Source organism: Bos indicus, chromosome 5, assembly GCF_029378745.1.
Source record: "Bos indicus isolate NIAB-ARS_2022 breed Sahiwal x Tharparkar chromosome 5, NIAB-ARS_B.indTharparkar_mat_pri_1.0, whole genome shotgun sequence".
NCBI classification, from domain to species: domain Eukaryota; kingdom Metazoa; phylum Chordata; class Mammalia; order Artiodactyla; family Bovidae; genus Bos; species Bos indicus.
The window spans coordinates 63,877,978-63,898,236 of record NC_091764.1 but is presented as its reverse complement, the minus strand read 5'-3'; the positions used below and the strand labels follow the sequence as shown (position 1 = coordinate 63,898,236).

Below are 20,259 nucleotides of genomic sequence, written 5' to 3'. Positions count from 1 at the left end.
TGGACTGCAAGGAGATCCAACCAGTCCATTCTGAAGGAGATCAGCCCTGGGATTTCTTTGGAAGGAATGATGCTAAAGCTGAAACTCCAGTACTTTGGCCACCTCATGTGACGAGTTGACTCATTGGAAAAGACTCTGATGCTGGGAGGGACTGGGGGCAGGAGGAGATGAGGACGACAGAGGATGAGATGGCTGGATGGCATTACTGACTCGATGGACGTGAGTCTGGGTGAACTCTGGGAGTTGGTGATGGACAGGGAGTCCTGGCGTGCTGCGATTCATGGGTCGGACACGACTGAGCGACTGAACTGAACTGAACTGACCCTTAAGGTGAATTTTCCTTCTAGTTAATTCATCATTAAAGTGGATTAAAGTGAAAGTCACTCAGTTGTGTCAAACTCTTTGTAACCCCATAGACTATACAGTTTATGGAATTCTCCAGGACAGAATACTGGAGTGGGTAGCCTTTCTCTTCTACAGGGGATCTTCCCAACCCAGGGATGGAACCCAGGTCTCCCTCATTGCAGGCAGATTCTTTACCAGCTGAGCCACAAGGGAAGCTCAAGAATACTGGAGTGGGTAGCCTGTCCATTCTCCAGGGGATTTTCCTGACCCAGGAATTGAACCAGGGTCTCCTGCATTGCAGGCAGATTCTGTACCAACTGAGATTTGAGGGAAGCCCAGTTAATTCATTAACTGAGTAGCTATTGTTTGTAAGCTTCAGTCATTTAAAGGGAAACTTTTAGAGGGAAAGCTCTGAAGGAACAACAAATTAGGCTTGTTTGTCTCCATATGTGTATTATGATTGAAATAAAATTGAAACCAAAGTCAGATTTTTTTTAAGATCAAAAGGCATAGACTCAAATTTATGCTTGTGAACAATATGTGTGAGTCTTCTATGTTATAAACTATATTTGACATGTTTATTTTCCTTAGTAAAAATGTTAAAAGTATTAGCAGACTGTTGCATTGTGATTGTTCTTATGCAAAGTTGAAATTTCCTGTATATGTAACTTTGATATGTAATGCAGTGATATAATAAATGAGGTAATCAATTAAATGTGTGCTGGTAACACATTTCTATACAAATTTAAGCAAATATTTAATAATTTTATTATAATGAATTAACTTTTGAGGCCAGATCCTGAAAACTGGTTTTTGTTTGCAGTTAGATATTTGGGAAGTTTATAGACATTTTTGCTATTTGCTACATTAAACTCTTTATAGTAAAACCTCTTTACCATAAGTATTTTCAGAATTAAAAGTATTCCAAAGGTATTTCAGTTACACACATTAGGAAGTTTGCTCATCAGGTATTTGATGAGTATTGCTGATATTGAATATAATCATGTATAAATAAATGTGGAACATTTGACTTAGTATTTGGACAATAATTCAAAATAGTCCTACTTTTCCAACTTCTGTAAATGCTAAAGTATTCTAAGACTGCTGTTATATTGCTTACATGGTACATTATTATTATTTAGATCATATTATACAGAATATATAAATCACATGACCTTTATACTTTAGGAATTTACATTCTAATATTTTTCAACTTGATAGTCTACAATTTAGTTAAGTAGTTATAACCTAAAATAGCTGTAATCTGAAAAGTTAATGTTTGAGTCAGTGCCCTCTAAGAGTTAATTCATTATCAAAAATGTTCCAAGTCTTTGGCATCAGTAGACTTCCATCTTCTTTCTTACTAAAATCATGTGTGTGTGTGTGTGTGTGTGTGTGTGTAGGGCTTAATTAAAAAAAAAAAAACTGCCTTAAGTGCTTTGTCGCATACTTTTGAAATTAGAACAGTTTTGTATTGACAGTATCTTCTGGTGATACTCCACTATGTACATCTAGTGGGTTTTTCTTTTTCTTTCAGGAATTGATGCCAACATAAAAGATAGCTTAGGTAGAACTGTCTTAGACATTTTGAAAGAGCATCCATCTCAGAAATCTCTCCAGATTGCAACTCTCTTACAAGGTAAATAGTATTGAATGATGGATGAGTTTGCCTTACAGTTAAGATTAAATTAAAACTGTCCTAATTTTCTCTTGAGTTTTGAGTTAACATTTACTTTTGAATGAAGTTACTATTTGCATTTTTTTTCTGGTAGACTTTTAAACTAAAGAATAATGAATACCTTTTAATGTTTTATTTCTGTTTTTCAACTAAAATATTTTTTTCACTCACTTGATATTAAAAAGTATTTTTAATTAAACCTGTGTAATAAATATGTAGTTATGAACTTGAAGGTATTGGGGCTATAAAGTGGTGATGCTGAGGTATTATCTTACATTTGAATAATGCTTTAAGAATTTTCTGACTTGGATTTTCTATTATTTTGTCTGATTTCTGTAACTGTGAGGTAGATCAATCAAATATTCTTCTTCTTTTTGCACATGAGGGAAATTGAAGCTCCAGGAAGCTAAGTGACTTGCTCAAACATATATCCTATTCCAAGTGGTAGAACTGATATATAAATGCTGAATTAACAACAACAAAATTGTCCTTTGTTGAAAGAGTACAGATTATTTGCTACCAAATCCAGTAATACAAGATAATTCAGTCTTGCCAGCCTATGGGTTAATAAAGATCATTTGAGTATATCTGTAGTTAGTTTTGGTTGTTAAAATAGATCTACTTAATGTTTGACAACCATCTGGGTACTATTTTTTCATTTGCAGGATACATACTTCCTCATTTGATTTTCTCTTTTTGCTTGGTGGTTAGGCCTGATGTGCAGTGTGTTCTCTTAAAAATACGGATGTTTTTTCTTTTCTTTGCATTTAGTTCCTACACTGCTCAGTGCGGATTATTCTCTACAGTCATTATAGACTGGCTGTGCATGTAATAAAGAGAGGTGGATGGGTTTCATAGGATATCAGTTGAGAAGCTGAATAGCAGCTTTCAGATGAATTAAAACCAAGTTGGGCAGGAGACATGTAGATACAGGAGTCAACAAAGCCCAAAGAGGGAAAGAGAACAGACTCACTACAGGAGGTCATTATGTTCTTTTCTCTCTTTATTTTCCAAAACCTCTCAGAAAACTTCAAGCCCCTACAATTTTCTGATTAATAAAGAAGTTAATTGCTAGTCAAGTGCTATACAGATAAATCAGAGAAGAATACAAGTATGATTCTTCATATTAACTGAAATTAAAATCAAGTTGAATGAAAGCTGAAAAATAAAAGAGTGGTATGCACCCTTTAAATCAGTCTTTGCCTTCTAGGCACTTTGTATTTCGTATTTGATTTTTGCCTCTAACTGAAGTTAAAAAAAACTGAGACTTGTGCCTAATATATCTTTTGGGAGAAGCAAATAAATGCTGTCCACTGAAAAGGGGGCATGACATAATTACAGGCGCTTTTAACACATTGCATTGGTTTAACTTAGATGAAAATGTTATTATACAGGTGTTCTCTTAAATAGTCACTATTTGTTATTAGGTATGTAAATTTGTGATAGAGTATTTGCTACTTCTTTGAATTTTTATAGCTATTGTCAAATTTTAGAATGTGAACACATTATCTATATTCTCTACATTCCTGGTGTTCAATCACTGGCACATTTAATATCTTATGAAAAAGTTTGTTATTGCAGTAAATACAATTTATAGTAGGTAAAATTACTGTCTGGGTCAAAAATTGTAATGATAGAATGCCATATGATGCTTTCTTTTCCTAGCAGAATTTGCCTAGTAGAATTGCTCTTAGGTAGAAACCATTTGGATAGTATGAAGACACAGGTGGTTGGCATGAAAGCACAAAGTGTCTTAACTGAATTTTAGGAAAAAAGGGGTGCCTTCTGAATAAAGAAGCACAAGTAAAAGATACCCTTGGTGAGGAGTCTATTGATTTAATCCCTTAGAGGCTACAAACTCTGATGAATGCCTTTTGGGCAATAGCAGATATACCTTGTTTAGATCACATACTTTTGGCTCATGCTGTGTTTCTGTAAAATTGAATTAGCTTTCAGCATTTAAAAATCTAGGATTTCAGATAACACTCCAGAGTTTTGGTTTCTCAAAAAATGCAAGGTTTCATTTTACTTCATGGCTGAACTTTAGATGGTGCATCTGCTCTCTGGTTAACCAGGCTCTGCAGGCTTTCTGTTTTCTTCTGTATCATTGAGATTAAATGTTAGCTGACATATCCCTGCATTCAGATGCTGTTTTCTTTATGATTGAGAGAAAAGTGAGATGATTCTTATATCTCTGTGTTCGCTATATACTAGCTGAATAAACACGGCCAAGTTAATAATCCTTCCCCTTTAGTTTTCATCTTTAAAGCTGAAATAATAATAGTACCTGTGTCATAGTTTTGAGAAGGTTAAATGAGTTAATTATTATCAAATACTTAAAACAGTGCTGAGTGTATAGAAAGCAATATTTAAGTTTTATTATTACTATATCCTCATCAAAGTTGGAAAAATGAGTGAGGTGCTGAGTGAAGAATACTGCTTCAAGAATAATGCAAAAAACATTATTTTTTTGTTGAACAACAGTTCAATACGCAATTATGTTTATCTCACAAGATTGTAACACCATTGCAAATTACGCTTACCCCACTTCATTTATTTATGTTACCTGACTGGTTGTTATATGCATCTAAATTTTATATCCCTGTTTATGGACATGGTCTATTAAAAGCATCAGTCAGAGAGTTTTAAACCTCCTGCTGCTAAGTCACTTCAGTCGTGTCTGACTCGTGCGACCCCATAGACAGCAGCCCACCAGGGTCCGCCATCCCTTGGATTCTCCAGGCAAGAACACTGGAGTGGGTTGCCATTTCCTTCTCCAATGCATGAAAGGGAAAAGTCAAAGTGAAGTCGTTCAGTCGTGTCCGACCCTTTGTGGCCCCATGGACTGCAGCCCACCAGGCTCCTCCATCCATGGGATTTTCCAGGCAAGAGTACTAGAGTGGGTGGCCATTGCCTTCTCCTTTAAACCTCCAGATAGAATATATTTAAGGAAACCAAGGATGCTATTTATCTTCAACTGGTACATTTATTTTTAAGGAAAGAATGTGACAAAAGTTTACTTTTCATGAAAAGGATTCATGAGTCTCTCTTGAAATATTTTTTATGTTTTAATTTAAAAGCTTTAAATTAATAGCTCATCATGAAGAGCTTTTACTTTGGTTTTTTGAAGTTTTTTTGAAAAACTTAAGATATGAAGAAATAACTGAAAAAGTGTCCATCAAAAGTAAAACCAAGTTAGAGTTTTTAACATATATGAATTCAACTATGTAATTTCAAAAACTTATATACACAGAATATTTAGAAGGCGTGGGAAGACCAACAGTCCTTGAAGAGCACATACAGGAAGATATGACGCAAGAAACACATATTTCATCTCCTGTTGAATCTCCTTCCCAGAAGACCAAAAGTGAGTAGCTAATTATAAAACTCTTGAGATGATATTAGACTGTTATGCACAATTTTATGCTGTATGCACAAAAGGGCTCAAACTTGTGAAAATTTACGGTCTAATAAGTTATATCTTATATTCTATATTTTATCCATTATTCAGTCAATATTTATTGAGTTCCTACTGTTTATCAGACACTATTCTTAGTCCTGAGATACAATGGTGATCAAGGGAAATAGCAATCCCTGCTGACATGAAGCTTACATTGAGTGGATATTTCACAGTTGACGTTTTCCCCCTAAAATATGTTTTTCAGTTCAGTTCAATTCAGTTCAGTTGCTCAATCGTGTCCGACTCTTTGCGCCCTTAAGGTAGACTAAAAAACATATATCTTGAATGTAACTGCTGTTTTTTTTTTTTTTTTTTAGAATAAATCATTGGGATAAAGTTGCTTTCTGAGAATAATTAGAAAAAAATGAGTATTTGCATGTAACTTATGAAATATTCATGTCCATAGTTGATGCATATTATATATCTGTTCCTTCTGTTATCCCTTTAATGGTTACATAATTATTTGTTTAAATATGTTCTACTATTTGTTTTTGTTGAACCTAGAAAGTAGAATCCCAGCACTATTTCAATTTTTTTAATGTTGAATGAATTCTGTCACTGAATAAAATGCCCACAAATACTTGGGTTGAGGTCCCCAACCTCCAGAATCTAATGCCTGGTGATATGAGGTGGAACTGATATAACAGTAATAAAGTACACAATAAGTGTAATGTGCATGAATCATCCCAAAACCATCCCTCCAAAGCTGACTGTGGGAAAATTGTCTTCCACAAAACCAGTCCCTGGTGCCAAAAATGTTCAGGACTACTGTTCTAAAAGACTTTTGAAATTAAATGCTATTATAAGTGAAGTTTTAGGAATTGTAATTCCAAATGATTTTATTTACTACATTTGTGTAAACCTTCAGTACTTACTTTTATTTTGATAAAGAAAAAAAATAGACAAAATTGGAATTTCTTTTTGTCTTTTAATATTATTGTACTAATTATGGTTTCAGTTCAGTTCAATTCAGTCACTCAGTCGTGTCCAACTCTTTGCAACTCCGTGGACCACAGCACGCCAGGACTCCCTGTCCATCACCAACTCCTGGAGTTTACCCACTCATGTCCATTGAGTCAGTGATGCTATCCAACCATCTCATCCTCTGTTGTCCCCTTCTCTTCCTGCCTTCAATCTTTCTCAGCACTAGGGTATTTTCAAACGAGTCAGCTCTTCGCATCAGGTGGCCAAAGTATTGGAGTTTCAGCTTCAACATCAGTCCTTCCAATGAACACCCAGGACTGATCTCGTTTAGAATGGACTGGTTGGATCTCCTTGCAGTTCAAGGGACTCTCAAGAGTCTTCTCCAACACCACAGTTCAAAAGCATCAATTCTTCGGTGCTCAGCTTTCTTTATAGTCCAATTGTGAATCCATGCATGATTACTGGAAAAACCATAGCCTTGATGAGACGGACTTATGTTGTCAAAGTAATGCCTCTGCTTTTTAATATGCTGTCTAGTTTGGTCATAATTTTTCTTCCAAGGAGCAAGTGTCTTTGAATTTCATGACTGCAGTTTCCAATCTGCAGTGATTTTGGAGCCCCCCAAAATAAAATCTGTCACTGTTTCCGCTGTTCCCCATCTATTTGCCATGAAGTGATGGGACCAGATGCCATGATCTTCGTTTTCTGAATGTTGAACTTTAAGCCAACGTTTTTACTCTCCTCTTTCACTTTCATCAAGAGGCTCTTTAGTTCTTCTTCACTTCCTATCATAAGGGTGATGTCATCTGCATAACTGAAGTTATTGATATTTCTCCCGGCAATCTTGATTCCAGCTTGTGCTTCATCCAGCCCAGCATTTCTCATGATGTACTTTGCATAAAAGTTAAATAAGCAGGGTGATGATATAGAGCCTTGACGTACTCCTTTTCCTATTTAGAACCAGTCTGTTGTTCTGTGTCCAGTTCTAACTGTTGCTTCCTGACCTGCATACAGATTTCTCAAGAGGCAGGTCAGGTGGTCTAGTATTCCCATTTCTTTAAGAATTTTCCACAGTTTGTTGTGACCTATAGAGTCAAAGGCTTTGGCATAGTCAATAAAGCAGAAATGTATGTTTTTCTGGAACTCTCTTGCTTTTTCCATGATCCAGTGGATGTTGGCAATTTGATCTCTGGTTCCTCTGCCTTTTCTAAAACCAACTTGAACATTTGGAAGTTCACGGTTCATGTATCACTGAAGCCTGGTTTGGAGAATTATGAGCATTAATTTACTAGTGTGTGAGATGAATGCAATTGTGTGGTAGTTTGAACATTCTTTGGCATTGCCTTTCTTTGGGATTGGAATGAAAACTGACCTTTTCCAGTCCTGTGGCCACTGCTGAGTTTTCCAAACGGTAGCATATTGAGTGCAGCACTTTCACAGCATTATCTTTTAGGATTTGAAATAGCTCAGCTGGCGTTCTATCACCTCTACTAGCTTTGTTCATAATGATGCTTCCTAAGGCCCACTTGACTTCATATTCCCGGATGTCTGGGTCTAGGTGAGTGATCACACCATCGTGATTATCTGGGTGTGAAGATCTCTTTTGTACAGTTCTTCTGTGTATTCTTGCCACCTCTTCTTAATATTTTCTGCTTCTGTTAGGTCCATACCATTTCTGTCCTTTATTGAGCCCATCTTTGCATGAAATGTTCCCTTGATATCTCTAATATCTTGAAGAGATCTCTAGTCTTTTCCATTCTGTTGTTTTCCTCTATTTCTTTGCACTGATCACTGAGGAAGGCTTTCTTCTCTCTCCTTCCTATATTTTGGAACTCTGAATTCAAATGGGTATATCTTTCCTTTTCTCCTTTGCTTTTGGCTTCTCTTCTTTTCACAGCTATTTATAAGGCCTCCCCAGACAGCCATTTTGCTTTTTGCATTTCTTTTTCTTGGGGATGGTCTTGATCCCTGTCCCCTGTACAATGTCCATGGTTCATCAGACACTCTATCAGGTCTAGTCCCTTAAATCTATTTGTCACTTCCACTGTATAATCGTAAGGGATTTGATTTAGATCATACCTGAATGGTCTAGTGGTTTTCCCTACTTTCTTCCATTCAAGTCTGAACGTGGCCATAAGGAGTTCATGATCTGAGCCATAGTCAGCTCCCGGTCTTGTTTTTGCTGACTGTATAGAGCTTCTCCATCTTTGGCTGCAAAGAATATAATCAGTCTGATTTCGGTGTTGGCCATCAGGTGATGTCTATGTTGTTAGAAGAGGGTGTTTTCTATGACCAGTTTGTTTTCTTGGCAAAACTCTTATTAGCCCAGCTTCATTCTGTACCCCAAGGCCAAATTTGCCTGTTACTTCAGGTGTTTCTTGACTTCCTACTTTTGCATTCCAGTCCCCTATAATGAAAAGGACATCTTTTTTGGGTGTTAGTTCTAAAAGGTCTTGCAGGTCTTCATAGAACCGTTCAACTTCAGCTTCTTCAGTGTTACCGGTTGGGGAATAGCCTTGGATTACCGTGATATTGAATGGTTTGCCTTGGAAACGAACAGAGATCATTCTGTCATTTTTGAGATTGCATCCAAGTACTGCATTTTGGACTCTTTTGTTGACTATAATGGCTAGTCCATTTCTTCTAGGGGATTCTTGCCCACAGTAGTAGATATAATGGTCATCTGAGTTAAATTCACCCATTCCAGTCCATTTTAGTTCACTGATTCCTAAAATGTCAATGTTCACTCTTGCCATCTCCTGTTTGACCACTTCCACTTTGCCTTGATTCATGGACCTAACATTCCAGGTTCCTATGCGATATTGCTTTTATAGCATCGGACCTTACTTCTGTCACCAGTCACATCCACGACTGGGTATTGTTTTTGCTTTGGCTCCGTCTCTTCATTCTTTCTGGAGTTATTTCTACACTGATCTCCAGTAGTGTATTGGGCACCTACCAACCTGGGGAGTTCCTCTTTCAGTGTCCTATCTTTTTGCCTTTTCATACTGTTTATGGGGTTCTCAAGGCAGGAATACTGAAGTGGTCTGCCATTCCCTTCTCCAGTGGACCACATTTTGCCAGAACTCTTCACCATGACCTGTCCATCTTGATGCCCTACATGGCATAGCTTAGTTTCATTGAGTTAGACAAAATGTGGTCCATGTGATTAGATTGGTTAGTTTTCTGTGATTGTGGTTTCAGTCTGTCTGCCCTCTGAGGCCCTGTCTCAGTGCATACTGTTTTACTGAGGTTTCTCTTACCTTGGAGGTGTTAGTACCTTACTTTCAGCAAAATAAACTTTCTGATAATTTTGTTTGCCGTGTTTTGAGTTCTAGCACTATTCTGGTTATATTTTTATTATTTAGCATGAAGTTTTAGAAGTATTCTTTTTTGAACCTTCTGAAAAATTACTCTCTTCTTATAGGTGAAACTGTGACTGGTGAATTATCAAAACTCTTGGATGAAATAAAACTCTGTCAAGAAAAGGATTATTCATTTGAAGATTTGTGCCACACAATATCAGACCACTACTTAGATAATTTGAGCAAGATTTCAGAGGAAGAACTTGGGAAAAATGGAAGCCAGAGTGTAGTAAGTAAGGGGGGAAAGAAGACAATATGTCTGTCTTTGCCAGTTCCTTGTGTACCTGAAAACCATGGGATTTATGTGTTATCTTACCTTTAGATTTAGCCAGGGTCAAATGTCAGGCTCTCCATTGCACTTCCCTGATATTTATTGGTGTTTCATTCTCACAGCATGTGTAGGGAAGAAACGCTTTGATAAATCACTTATGGTTTGCGATGATCTCACCACTGTTAGACCCTTGTAGCATATAAATTCATAGTCCCTTTGATTATGTTCTTTTAGTTTTATTGGGCATAATGACAGTGGTTTCCAAAGAAAGAAGAAAACCTTTTTGTCTTTTTTCCCTGTTTTCTCTGTCATCTGAGTCTAACACCATCTTGAAAGAAGAAAGACATAGCTGAGCCATGAGTGTATACTTCCTGCCCACTTTATAAATCATAGTAGGAGACAGTCACTGTGGATAGTTTGACCTGAATATTTTCATAATCTTACACAAATCCCAATAGTTTGTATGCAAACTGTAAGCTCAGAATCTGAATCATGAGTAAGAGATTCTTGCTTAGTTGAATTTTTATATTGATACAATATCAAGAAAAACTATAATCAGTCAGTTTAAAGTCAAGATTTTTATATCTGTCTTTAGTCCTATAGAAGGATTTATAGGATGCATTGGTATTAAAGGAAATGCATTATTATGATATGAAACCTTTTATGACTTTTAGTACTTAATTTGTTATGGAAATATTATACTTTCTTCAAAAACTGGTACTAGAGTGGATCGTGTTAAGTATGGCATTTTATTGATGAAGGCTAAAAAAAGTTTTCTAAGTATACTACTGTATGAGAACATTTCCTTCATTTAGTTACTTACTATTACTTAAAGTGACATTTTCCCAGGGTAGTATTTGCTAGTCTAGGTCCAAGGCCAGTCATACCTTCTAGGCCTGTTTTTTTTTTTTTCCTTTTACTGTGTTTTGAAAAAATCACATTATTGGCTCCAATAAAAGCTCTTTATGAGTATAATTATTCATAATTGATTAAGTATATGTATAATGAAGTAAATACTTGTAGGTTTTCCCAAATGATATTTTTATAGTAATGAAATATTTACTGTACTAACTTTAATGTTAGGGCAAAACTCCTTGTTGTTTTTTTTTTTAAATCTACAACAGGCCTATGCTAACTCAAATTATAAACCAGTTATATTTCCACATTTCCTTGAAAGTTGATTAGAAATTGAGACATATTTATCCTACATAAACAATACATAGTATTTAGGTCCATATCTAAAGATATCTCTAAAGTGGCTATTTCTGTCTTCTATTCCTCAACCCCAAAATTTTCTGAAAGACCTGATATTCTAGACCAGTGGTTTCAAGACTTATCTTGTTATGTACCAGTAGTAAACAAATTTTGAGCAAACATCCCAAATGTATTTATTTATAATTTTTAAGAATATATGCTATAAATTATGGGGCATATACTACAAGAGAAATTCAAGTGAGGATGATAAAGTGTAAAATGGATGATCTAATCTTTTTCATTTATTCAGTTGGTATCTTGTGCACCCTAGGGTCTGCATGCTCTACTTGGAGACCATAATTCAAACTTATATCTTTTGAGTAGTAATGGCAAGGGCTTTTGGCATTGAGAGGGTGACATAATTTGGGGTGAGTGGTGGCCAATTTGTTTTGTAAGTCAAAGACTGCTTTTTTTGTAAAAAAAAAAAAAAAAGACTGTGACAGTACTAAGGGAGAAATTAATGCTCCTAAGTTGAACTTAAGTTCAAAATTCAAGCTTATATGTCCATAAAAGCCATCACTCTTTGTTTCTATAATGAAACTTTATATTGTGTTCTTTGAAAATATTATCATATGAAAATATTAAAGGTTACATGAAGCAGAAAAGCAGAGGGTACACATGAGTAAAAGCAAATAGTTCTATTTACCTGGAATAATAAAGTTCATAAAGGGGGACAATGGAGATAAGATTAGAAGATAGAATGAGTTCAGGCCATGGATGATTTTGAATGTCAGGCTGAGAAGTCTGGTATTTATTTTTTAGGAAATGAGAAAAATCTAAAGGATTTTAGATGCATAAAATGCATTATTGAAAGTTGACTTTCAGAAGTTGAATCTGATAGAAACCTGTTATTGAATATTTAAAAAGCAATGCAATTTATTTAACTCTTCTCTACAGCCTGCGTTGTATTTGGTTAATTCCTGTTTTGTCGAATGTCTCTTTCTATTTATCAAGATTGTTTTTCCAAGTTTTTAAAATGAATTATACTCTCAAATTATACAAAAAATTTATATGAGTACTTATAGATCATTTAATATAAATGGTCATTACAGTGTTGTGAGCTATAGCACTTATAATAGCAATAATGAGATGTGGTTTCTAACTTCGAGGAGTTCAGAATTTCTGCTCCAAGAAGTCTTAAATCACTGTGTGTAGACAAGACTAGTATAAAAAACAAATAAATATTATAAGAATTGACATTTATTAGATGCTTGCTATTTGATGTTTTAATGCTTTATATTACTTAAGCCACCTAATCCATACAGTAATCCTAATAATGGAGTTATAGATTTGGACATGACTCAGCTGGTAAGTTACAGATCTAGGATTCAAACTCAGAGCCAGTGTCATTAATTCCCAGCTCTATTTCTTATAATAAATTACCCTGTAGCCAAAGGAAATTTTTTTAAGGAAGAGATTAATGATTTATAGGTATTCATTGACATCTTCATGGAGGTAGGGAGAAATTAAATCTTAATCTGGAGGAAGGGGAAATAATCTCTGCACTTGTATTGGAATGAATGAATGGGAGAGAATTTCAATCTGCAGAAACATAATGTGCAAAAGCCCAAAGGTAAGGCCTAGCACTTAAAATGAGGATAATTTACCATGAGAGTTTGTTTTGAAAAGTAGTAGAGAGTGAAGCTGGTTAAGTCATAATAATTTTTAACATTGACATAACACTTTTTATTAATTGATTTAATCCTCATGCTAACCCTGTGAGATAGGTAGTATTACTCCTCCCATTTTATAGATAAGAAAAATGGAGGCACAGAGAACTTGTATGTCCTTCCTAAGTTTACACAGTAAATAGCAGGGCCAGTCTGGTATTTACTGGATCTGGACAAAGGCAGTCTTACCACTCAACTATTTCGTTACAGAACAGGGGAGATAATTAGATTGGGAAGCTAGTCAGAAGTTTAATTTTGATGCTGAGGAGAATAACTCTTGAGTATGGGAGTCCATTTATGAAGGTGACATTTTTAGAAGTTAGAAGTGGTACCTCGATGTCAGATTTTCTAGGGAGAGACTCAAACAGTGATTCTTAGCAATGGTCGTACATTAGACTTATCTAGAAAGCTTCAAAAAATGCAGACATCCTCAGCTACCATGGCAGAACAACTGAAACAGAATTGTTTTGGGTGATTCTGAACATTGTTCTTTGAAAAACTATTACTAACATGTATATTATTGGTCTAGAGGACCCAAAATCTGCTAGGACCTTACTGAAGTAATCCAGACCTCAGATAATGAGTCTTAACTGAGGTCTTGCTAAAACCACAGAATTACGGAATTTTAGATCTAAATAAATCTCAGACTTCTGGTGCCCAGCCTAATTCTACTGTGCAGTTTAAGAGCTCTCTTGAAGTAGGGAGGTTTCAGTTCATCATTAAGGAAAATTCAAACTGTAGTTCAGCCATAATCATAAGTTGCAGTTATTTCTATATTATAATGGAATGTTAAATGTGGAAAACACTTTTATTATTCACATTACTGGCTGAAGGACAGGTGTTTGAGTTCAGTTAAAATTTAAGTTTATATGATATGAAATGTTCAACTTATTTGTTGTCGTATGACAGATAATTCCAGAAGTAATTTAGAAAAAATCAAAGTAAAGGAAAATCTGTTGTGTAGCATTTATGTTTTTAATAAATGTATTTTACATAGTAATGACTTGGCTTGAATTTTTTAGGTATTTTAACTATTCTTTGTCATTTTAACTTTTATTGCCTTTTTTATCCAGTAGAGGGCACTCTAATTCAGTAATTTAAAATATAAAATCAGCCATCTTATGTAAGAACTTTTATTTTTGAATTGGAAATTTTGGTTTTATTAAAATATTAGCCTTAAGATGGTAGTTTGAAAAATTTTACTAAAATAAGTGAATTAGGAATTAAATTCTTACAATGATTGAATGTATCTGATAGAAGGTTTTACATTTAATGTGAAAGGAAGCTCAAGTTAAAATTGCATTTTATCTTGCAAAATTTTAATTCAAAAGTCAGTCTGTTTTAGGTTCTTTTATAATATGCAAATGGAATCATTTTCTAAGTTGAATTAAGACATTATATAATCTAGAATGTAAATTTTGAAAAAATATAAATATCTTCACATTCTTTATCAACCCCTGAAACTTAGATTTTTGAAAGAATATAAAATTATCTGAAAAACATTTTCTAGTCATTTCATTTGTTTTCCCAAGTCATGTATCAGCTTTCCCTCTGTGTGTAAACAATGTACACACTTTTAAAATGTGAACATAGCATGCCTTAGAGAAATTTGATGATAGCATAAAGATCTTTAGAGCAAATTTCAGAATTTAGGTTTCAGGAAATCATTTTTTCAGATATAAATTTTAAAAGGCATTATTGTGTCACCATCCCATGTATCTAAGAAATAAATAAGAAGCATCAGGGATGAAATACGTATTTTTTCTCCTGGGGGGAAACCTAGACACTTTAGCAGCACCTAAGTGTTATTATTTGAATGGAGTTGTGTTGGCAAGTTTTGTGCAATTTAACTCTGTGTATATTTCTTTTATATTATTTCACTTTTATATTTTATATTTCTCTCATATTATTTCACACCCTGGTTTTTTTCTCCCGCTAATTGTTAATTATTCTTGCTGATTATGATGTGGTGCATAGTACTGTATCGTGTGCACATTTTGAAACGTGTTTGACAGTAAAATATCTCTTAATCCTAAGAGCATTCTGTTAAATTATCCAAAGGCAGCAAACTTCCTTCCTAATTAAACTTCTATATATTTGAATTTCATGAAGTTTTGTGATCACTCTGCAGATATAACATCAGCCAATCTTTGTTTTGATATTTCCATTATCTGTGATCTCTCTATAATATCTAACTTGAATTTAATCTTCCCAACAGAAAACTCAGCTATTATGATTTCCCTGAGAATCGATATTTTTTTCTCATGAGTTAACTGAAATGTTTTGTTGAAAATTTGATAATAATTCAACGTTCTTCTAACCTTGCTCTCCAGATAATGATGAAGTTAATTTTTGACAACTCTCAGCCGCTTGTCACATTGACCTCATTCATTTGCCATAATGCACCTGATTTGTAACTCTGTTTCATGCTGTGCATTTTAGAATTCTTGATCCTGTTTTGGAATAAAGGCTTTGGACAGCCTGCCATTGTAAAGGAATCCCATTTTGCTTCCTAATGCCAAAGGAAATCATTCTAGAGCCTGAGCTTAAAGAGACACGTCAGTGGTGATAATCACTTATCTTTGTGTTCCAGGAAATGTTTTTCACCTTGAAGAACGATTAATTCTAATGGAGTATTGAACTAGTAACCAAAAAAAAAAAAAAAAAATTACTGAACTCGCTCATGCTTCTAATGTATTTTATCATGGGACCATTTGAGACATGACTACTGAATATTGGGATCAATTCAGCCTCTAACAGATGAAGAATTAGATTCTCTACAATACAGTCAAAGTCAATAACAGTAGATGGAAAATATTCTATGCGGCCTGCTTTAATCTCAGGCTTAGAATTTTAAAATTGTCTGGTATTATTTTAGCTTGCTTTTGCCAGAATTTTTATTTCTATTATCTATGCTTTTTAAAGTTTAAATATTTTGGTTGCTTAGTTTCACAACAGTTCCATTTAGTTGATAGCTGCCAGTTTATTCTACCAAATAATTAATAATGAGAAACAGTCTTAATTTGCAGAAAGAATGAGGTAGTCAAGACAGTGAATTTGACAGGGAATGAAAAAGTTCTAAAATGAACCAGGATAATGAACCAGTGAGAAGTATATATTAATAAAAGTGGAAATAGCTTGCCCCTAAAATAAATGAGACAAACATTGACTATGTTATATCTTTTCCTATAATCATCTATTCTATGTTACTGAAATAAATCTATTCTAGCTTTGAAGATTTTCTTTTTACCCTATAATCTTGCTTTTACTTAGCATGGTGTCACTTCCCGAAACATTTAAAGATCTTTATTGTCATAATTATTCTCATCAACTTCACTAATTTACTGAGTCCTCACATTAAGGAATTATACTAATTTCTTCAATAACATGTATTTGTAACTTAGAGTAACATTATGGGCTTCCTTTGTGGCTCAGTTGGTAAAGAATCCACCTGCAATGCGGGAGACCTGGGTTTGGTCCCTGGATTGGGAAGATCCCCTAGAGAAAGGAAAGGCTACCCACTCCAGTGTTTTGGCCTGGAGAATTCCATGGAAATAACATGTATTTGTAACTTAGAGAAACATTATAGTGTAGAGAACAGGAACTTTGAACTGAAAGAGACTTGTGTTTGAATCTAGGTTCTACTCCTTAGATAAATCATCCTGATCTCCAGATTTCTCATCTGTAGCATAGTATTTTTAAAAAGTCTTTCTGAGCTCTACTTTTAAATCAGAATGTCTAGAGGTAGATTTTCACAATAAACTCCTAAGGTGATTCTTGTGCTCTTTGTGAACTGCCCTAGAATGTTTTTTATTTTTTAAATTAAAAACAAAAGTTTTAGAGCATTTTTAAATGTTGACTTCTTTCAGTCAACTACTCAGATCCATTTTCTTCTTCCTCACACAAATCTATGGATCTCAGATTTCAATGATCTGACTTTAATTTGCTTTTGCTTTCTTTCTCTGTTCCTGTGAATGCAAATATGATTGGTCATCAAGGCAAAATGATTTAACATTTCAGTTCAGTTCAGTCTCTCAGTCATGTCCAACTCTTTATGACTCCATGGACTGTAGCACGCCGGGCTTCCCTGTCCATCACCAACTCATGGAGCTACTCAAACTCAATGTCCATTGAGTCAGTGATGCCATCCAACCATATCATCCTCTGTCATCCCCTTTTCCTCTCTCCTTCAATCTTTCCCAGCATCAAGATCTTTTCAAATGAGTCTGTTCTTCACATCAGGTGGCCAAAGTATTGGAGTTTCATCTTTAGCATCAGTCCTTCCAATGAATATTCAGAATTGATTTCCTTTAGGATGGACTGGTTGTATCTCCTTGCTGTCCAAGGGACTCTCAAGAGTCTTCTCTAACACCACAGTTCAAAAGATTTACCATTAAGTTTTGCTTTTTCTGTTTCTGTGGAAAATGTCATTGGATTTTTTATAGATATTGCGTTGAATCCATAGATGGTTTGGGGATAGTATGAAACCTCTATCAATATTAATTCTTCTAATCCATGAACACAGAATGTCTTTCCATATGTTTGTGTCTTCATTTTCATTTAAGTTCTATAGTTTTCAGTGTATAGATCTTTCACCTCCTTGGTTAAATTTATACCTAAGTATTGCATTGTTTTTGATACTGTAATGAATAGGGTTGTTTTCTTTATTTATTGTTCAGATGTCTTGTTAGTATATAGAAATGTGGATGATTTTTATATGTTGGTTTTGTATCCTGCAACTTAATTTGTTGATTAGTGCTAAGGCTTTTGGTGGATTTCATTGGAATCTGAGAGCCAAAGTTGGAGGTGGAGTCTTTAGAATTTTTCCACGTATGAGATCATATTGTCTGCAGACAAAGACAGTTTTGCTCTTCTCTTTCTGATTTGTATACCTTTTATTTATTTTTCTTGCATGATTACTCTGGCTGGTACTTATGGAACTATGTTAAATAGGAGTGATGAGAGTAAGTACCCTCTTGTCTTAGAGGAAAAGTTTTCAGCTTTTCACCACAGAGTATGACGTTAGCCATCATGGGTTTGTCACATGTGGCCTTTATTATGTTGAGATATGTTCTTTCTATACCCAATTTTTTTTAGTGTTTTATCATGAAAAGATGTTGAATTTTGTCAAAAGCTTTTTCTGCTTCTATTGAGATGATCATATGATTTTTATCTTTCATTCTATGCAACTTAACTTTTAAATTATTTTATACTTGAAATTAAGTAAAAATGCTGTTAAAGTACCATATAAATTATAAGTTCAGTTCTGTTCAGTTCAGTTGCTCAGTCGTGTCCAACTCTTTGCGACCCCATGAAATACAGCATGCCAGGCCTCCCTGTCCATCACCAACTCCTGGAGTTCACCCAAACTCATGTCCATCGAGTTGGTGATGCCATCCAGCCATCTCATTCTCTGTCATCCCCTTCTCCTCCTGCCTTCAATATTTCTCAGCATAAGAGTCTTTTCCAATGAGTCAACGCTTTGCATGAGGTGGCCAAAATATTGGAGTTTCAGCTTCAGCATCAGTCCTTCCAATGAACACCCAGGGCTGATTTCCTTTAGAATGGACTGGTTGAATCTCCTTGCAGTCCAAGGGACTCTCAAGAGTCTTCTCCAACACCACAGTTCAAAAGCATCAATTCTTCAGTGCTCAGCTTTCTTCACAGTCCAACTCTCACATCCATACATGACCACTGGAAAAACCGTAGCCTTGACTAGACGGACCTTTGTTGGCAAAGTAATGTCTCTGCTTTTGAATATGCTGTCTAGGTTGGTCATAACTTTCCTTCCAAGGAGTAAGTGTCTTTTAATTTTGTAGCTGCAATCACCATCTGCAGTAATTTTGGAGCCCCCCAAAATAAAGTCTGACACTGTTTCCATGGTTTCCCCATCTATTTCCCATGAAGTGATGGGACCAGATGCCATGATCTTAGATTTTGGAATGTTGAGCTTTAAGCCAACTTTTTCACTCTCCTCTTTCACTTTCTTCAAGAGGCTTTTTAGTTCCTCTTCACTTTCTGCCATAAGGGTGGTGTCATCTGCATTGGTGAGGTTATTGATATTTCTCCCGGCAATCTTGATTCCAGCTTGTACTTCTTCCAGCCCAGCGTTTCTCATGATGTACTCTGCATAGAAGTTAAATAAGCAGGGTGACAATATACAGCCTTGACGTACTCCTTTTCCTATTTGGAACCAGTCTGTTGTTCCATGTCCAGTTCTAACTGTTACTTCCTGACCTGTGTACGGGTTTCTCAAGAGGCAGGTCAGGTGGTCTGGCATTCCCCTCTCTTGAAGAATTTTCCACAGTTTATTGTGATCCACACAGTCAAAGGCTTTGGCATAGTCAATAAAGCAGAAATAGATGGTTTTCTGAAACTCTCTTGATTTTTCGATGATCCAGCGTATGTTGGCAATTTCTGCCTTTTCTAAAACCAGCTTGAACATCTGGAGGTTCACGGTTCACATATTGCTGAAGCCTGGCTTGGAGAATTTTGAGCATTACTTTACTAGCGTGTTAGATGAGTGCAATTGTGTGGTAGTTTAATCATACTTTGGCATTGCCTTAGTTTGGGATTGGAATGAAAACTGACCTTTTCCAGTCCTGTGGCCACTGCTGAGTTTTCCAAATGTGCTGGCATATTGAGTGCAGCACGTTCATAGCATCATCTTTCAGGATTTGAAATAGCTCAACTGGAATTCCATCACCTCCACTAGCTTTGTCGTAGTGAACCTTTCTAAGGCCCACTTAACTTCACATTCCAGGATGTCTGGCTCTAGGTCAGTGATCACACCATCGTGATTATCTGGGTCGAGAAGATCTTTTTTGTACAGTTTGTGTATTCTTGCCACCTCTTCTTAATATCTTCTGCTTCTGTTAGGTCCTTACCATTTCTGTCCTTTATTGAGCCCATCTTTGCATGAAATGTTCCCTTGGTATCTCTAATTTTCTTGAAGAGATCTCTAGTCTTTCCCATTCTGTTGTTTTCCTCTATTTCTTGCATTGATCACTGAGGAAGGCTCTCTTATCTCTCCTGCTATTCTTTGGAACTCTGTAATCAGATGCTTATGTCTTTCCTTTCCTCCTTTGCTTTTCGTTTCTCTTCTTTTCACAGCTATTTGTAGGGCGTCCCCAGACAGCCATTTTGCTTTTTTGCATTTCTTTGCCATGGAGATGGTCTTGATCCCTGTCTCCTGTACAATGTCACAAATCTCATTCCATAGTTCATCAAGCACTCTATCAGATCTAGTCTCTTAAATCTATGTCTCACTTCCACTGTATAATCATAAGGGA

The 20,259-nt window shown here is 35.4% G+C and overlaps 1 protein-coding gene across 11 annotated transcripts in view; it reads left to right on the top strand.

Annotated features, from left to right (window-relative positions):
- The window catches only part of ANKS1B (ankyrin repeat and sterile alpha motif domain containing 1B), a 1,154,742-nt gene that overhangs the window by 171,016 nt on the left and 963,467 nt on the right, over positions 1-20,259 (top strand). For all 11 annotated transcript variants that reach the window (XM_019961140.2, XM_070789581.1, XM_070789585.1 and 8 more), the window contains exons 6-8: positions 1,883-1,984; positions 5,277-5,390; positions 9,835-10,001. In XM_019961140.2, the coding sequence (XP_019816699.2) occupies positions 1,883-1,984; positions 5,277-5,390; positions 9,835-10,001 (383 nt within the window). The remainder of the gene's footprint in view (positions 1-1,882; positions 1,985-5,276; positions 5,391-9,834; positions 10,002-20,259) is intronic.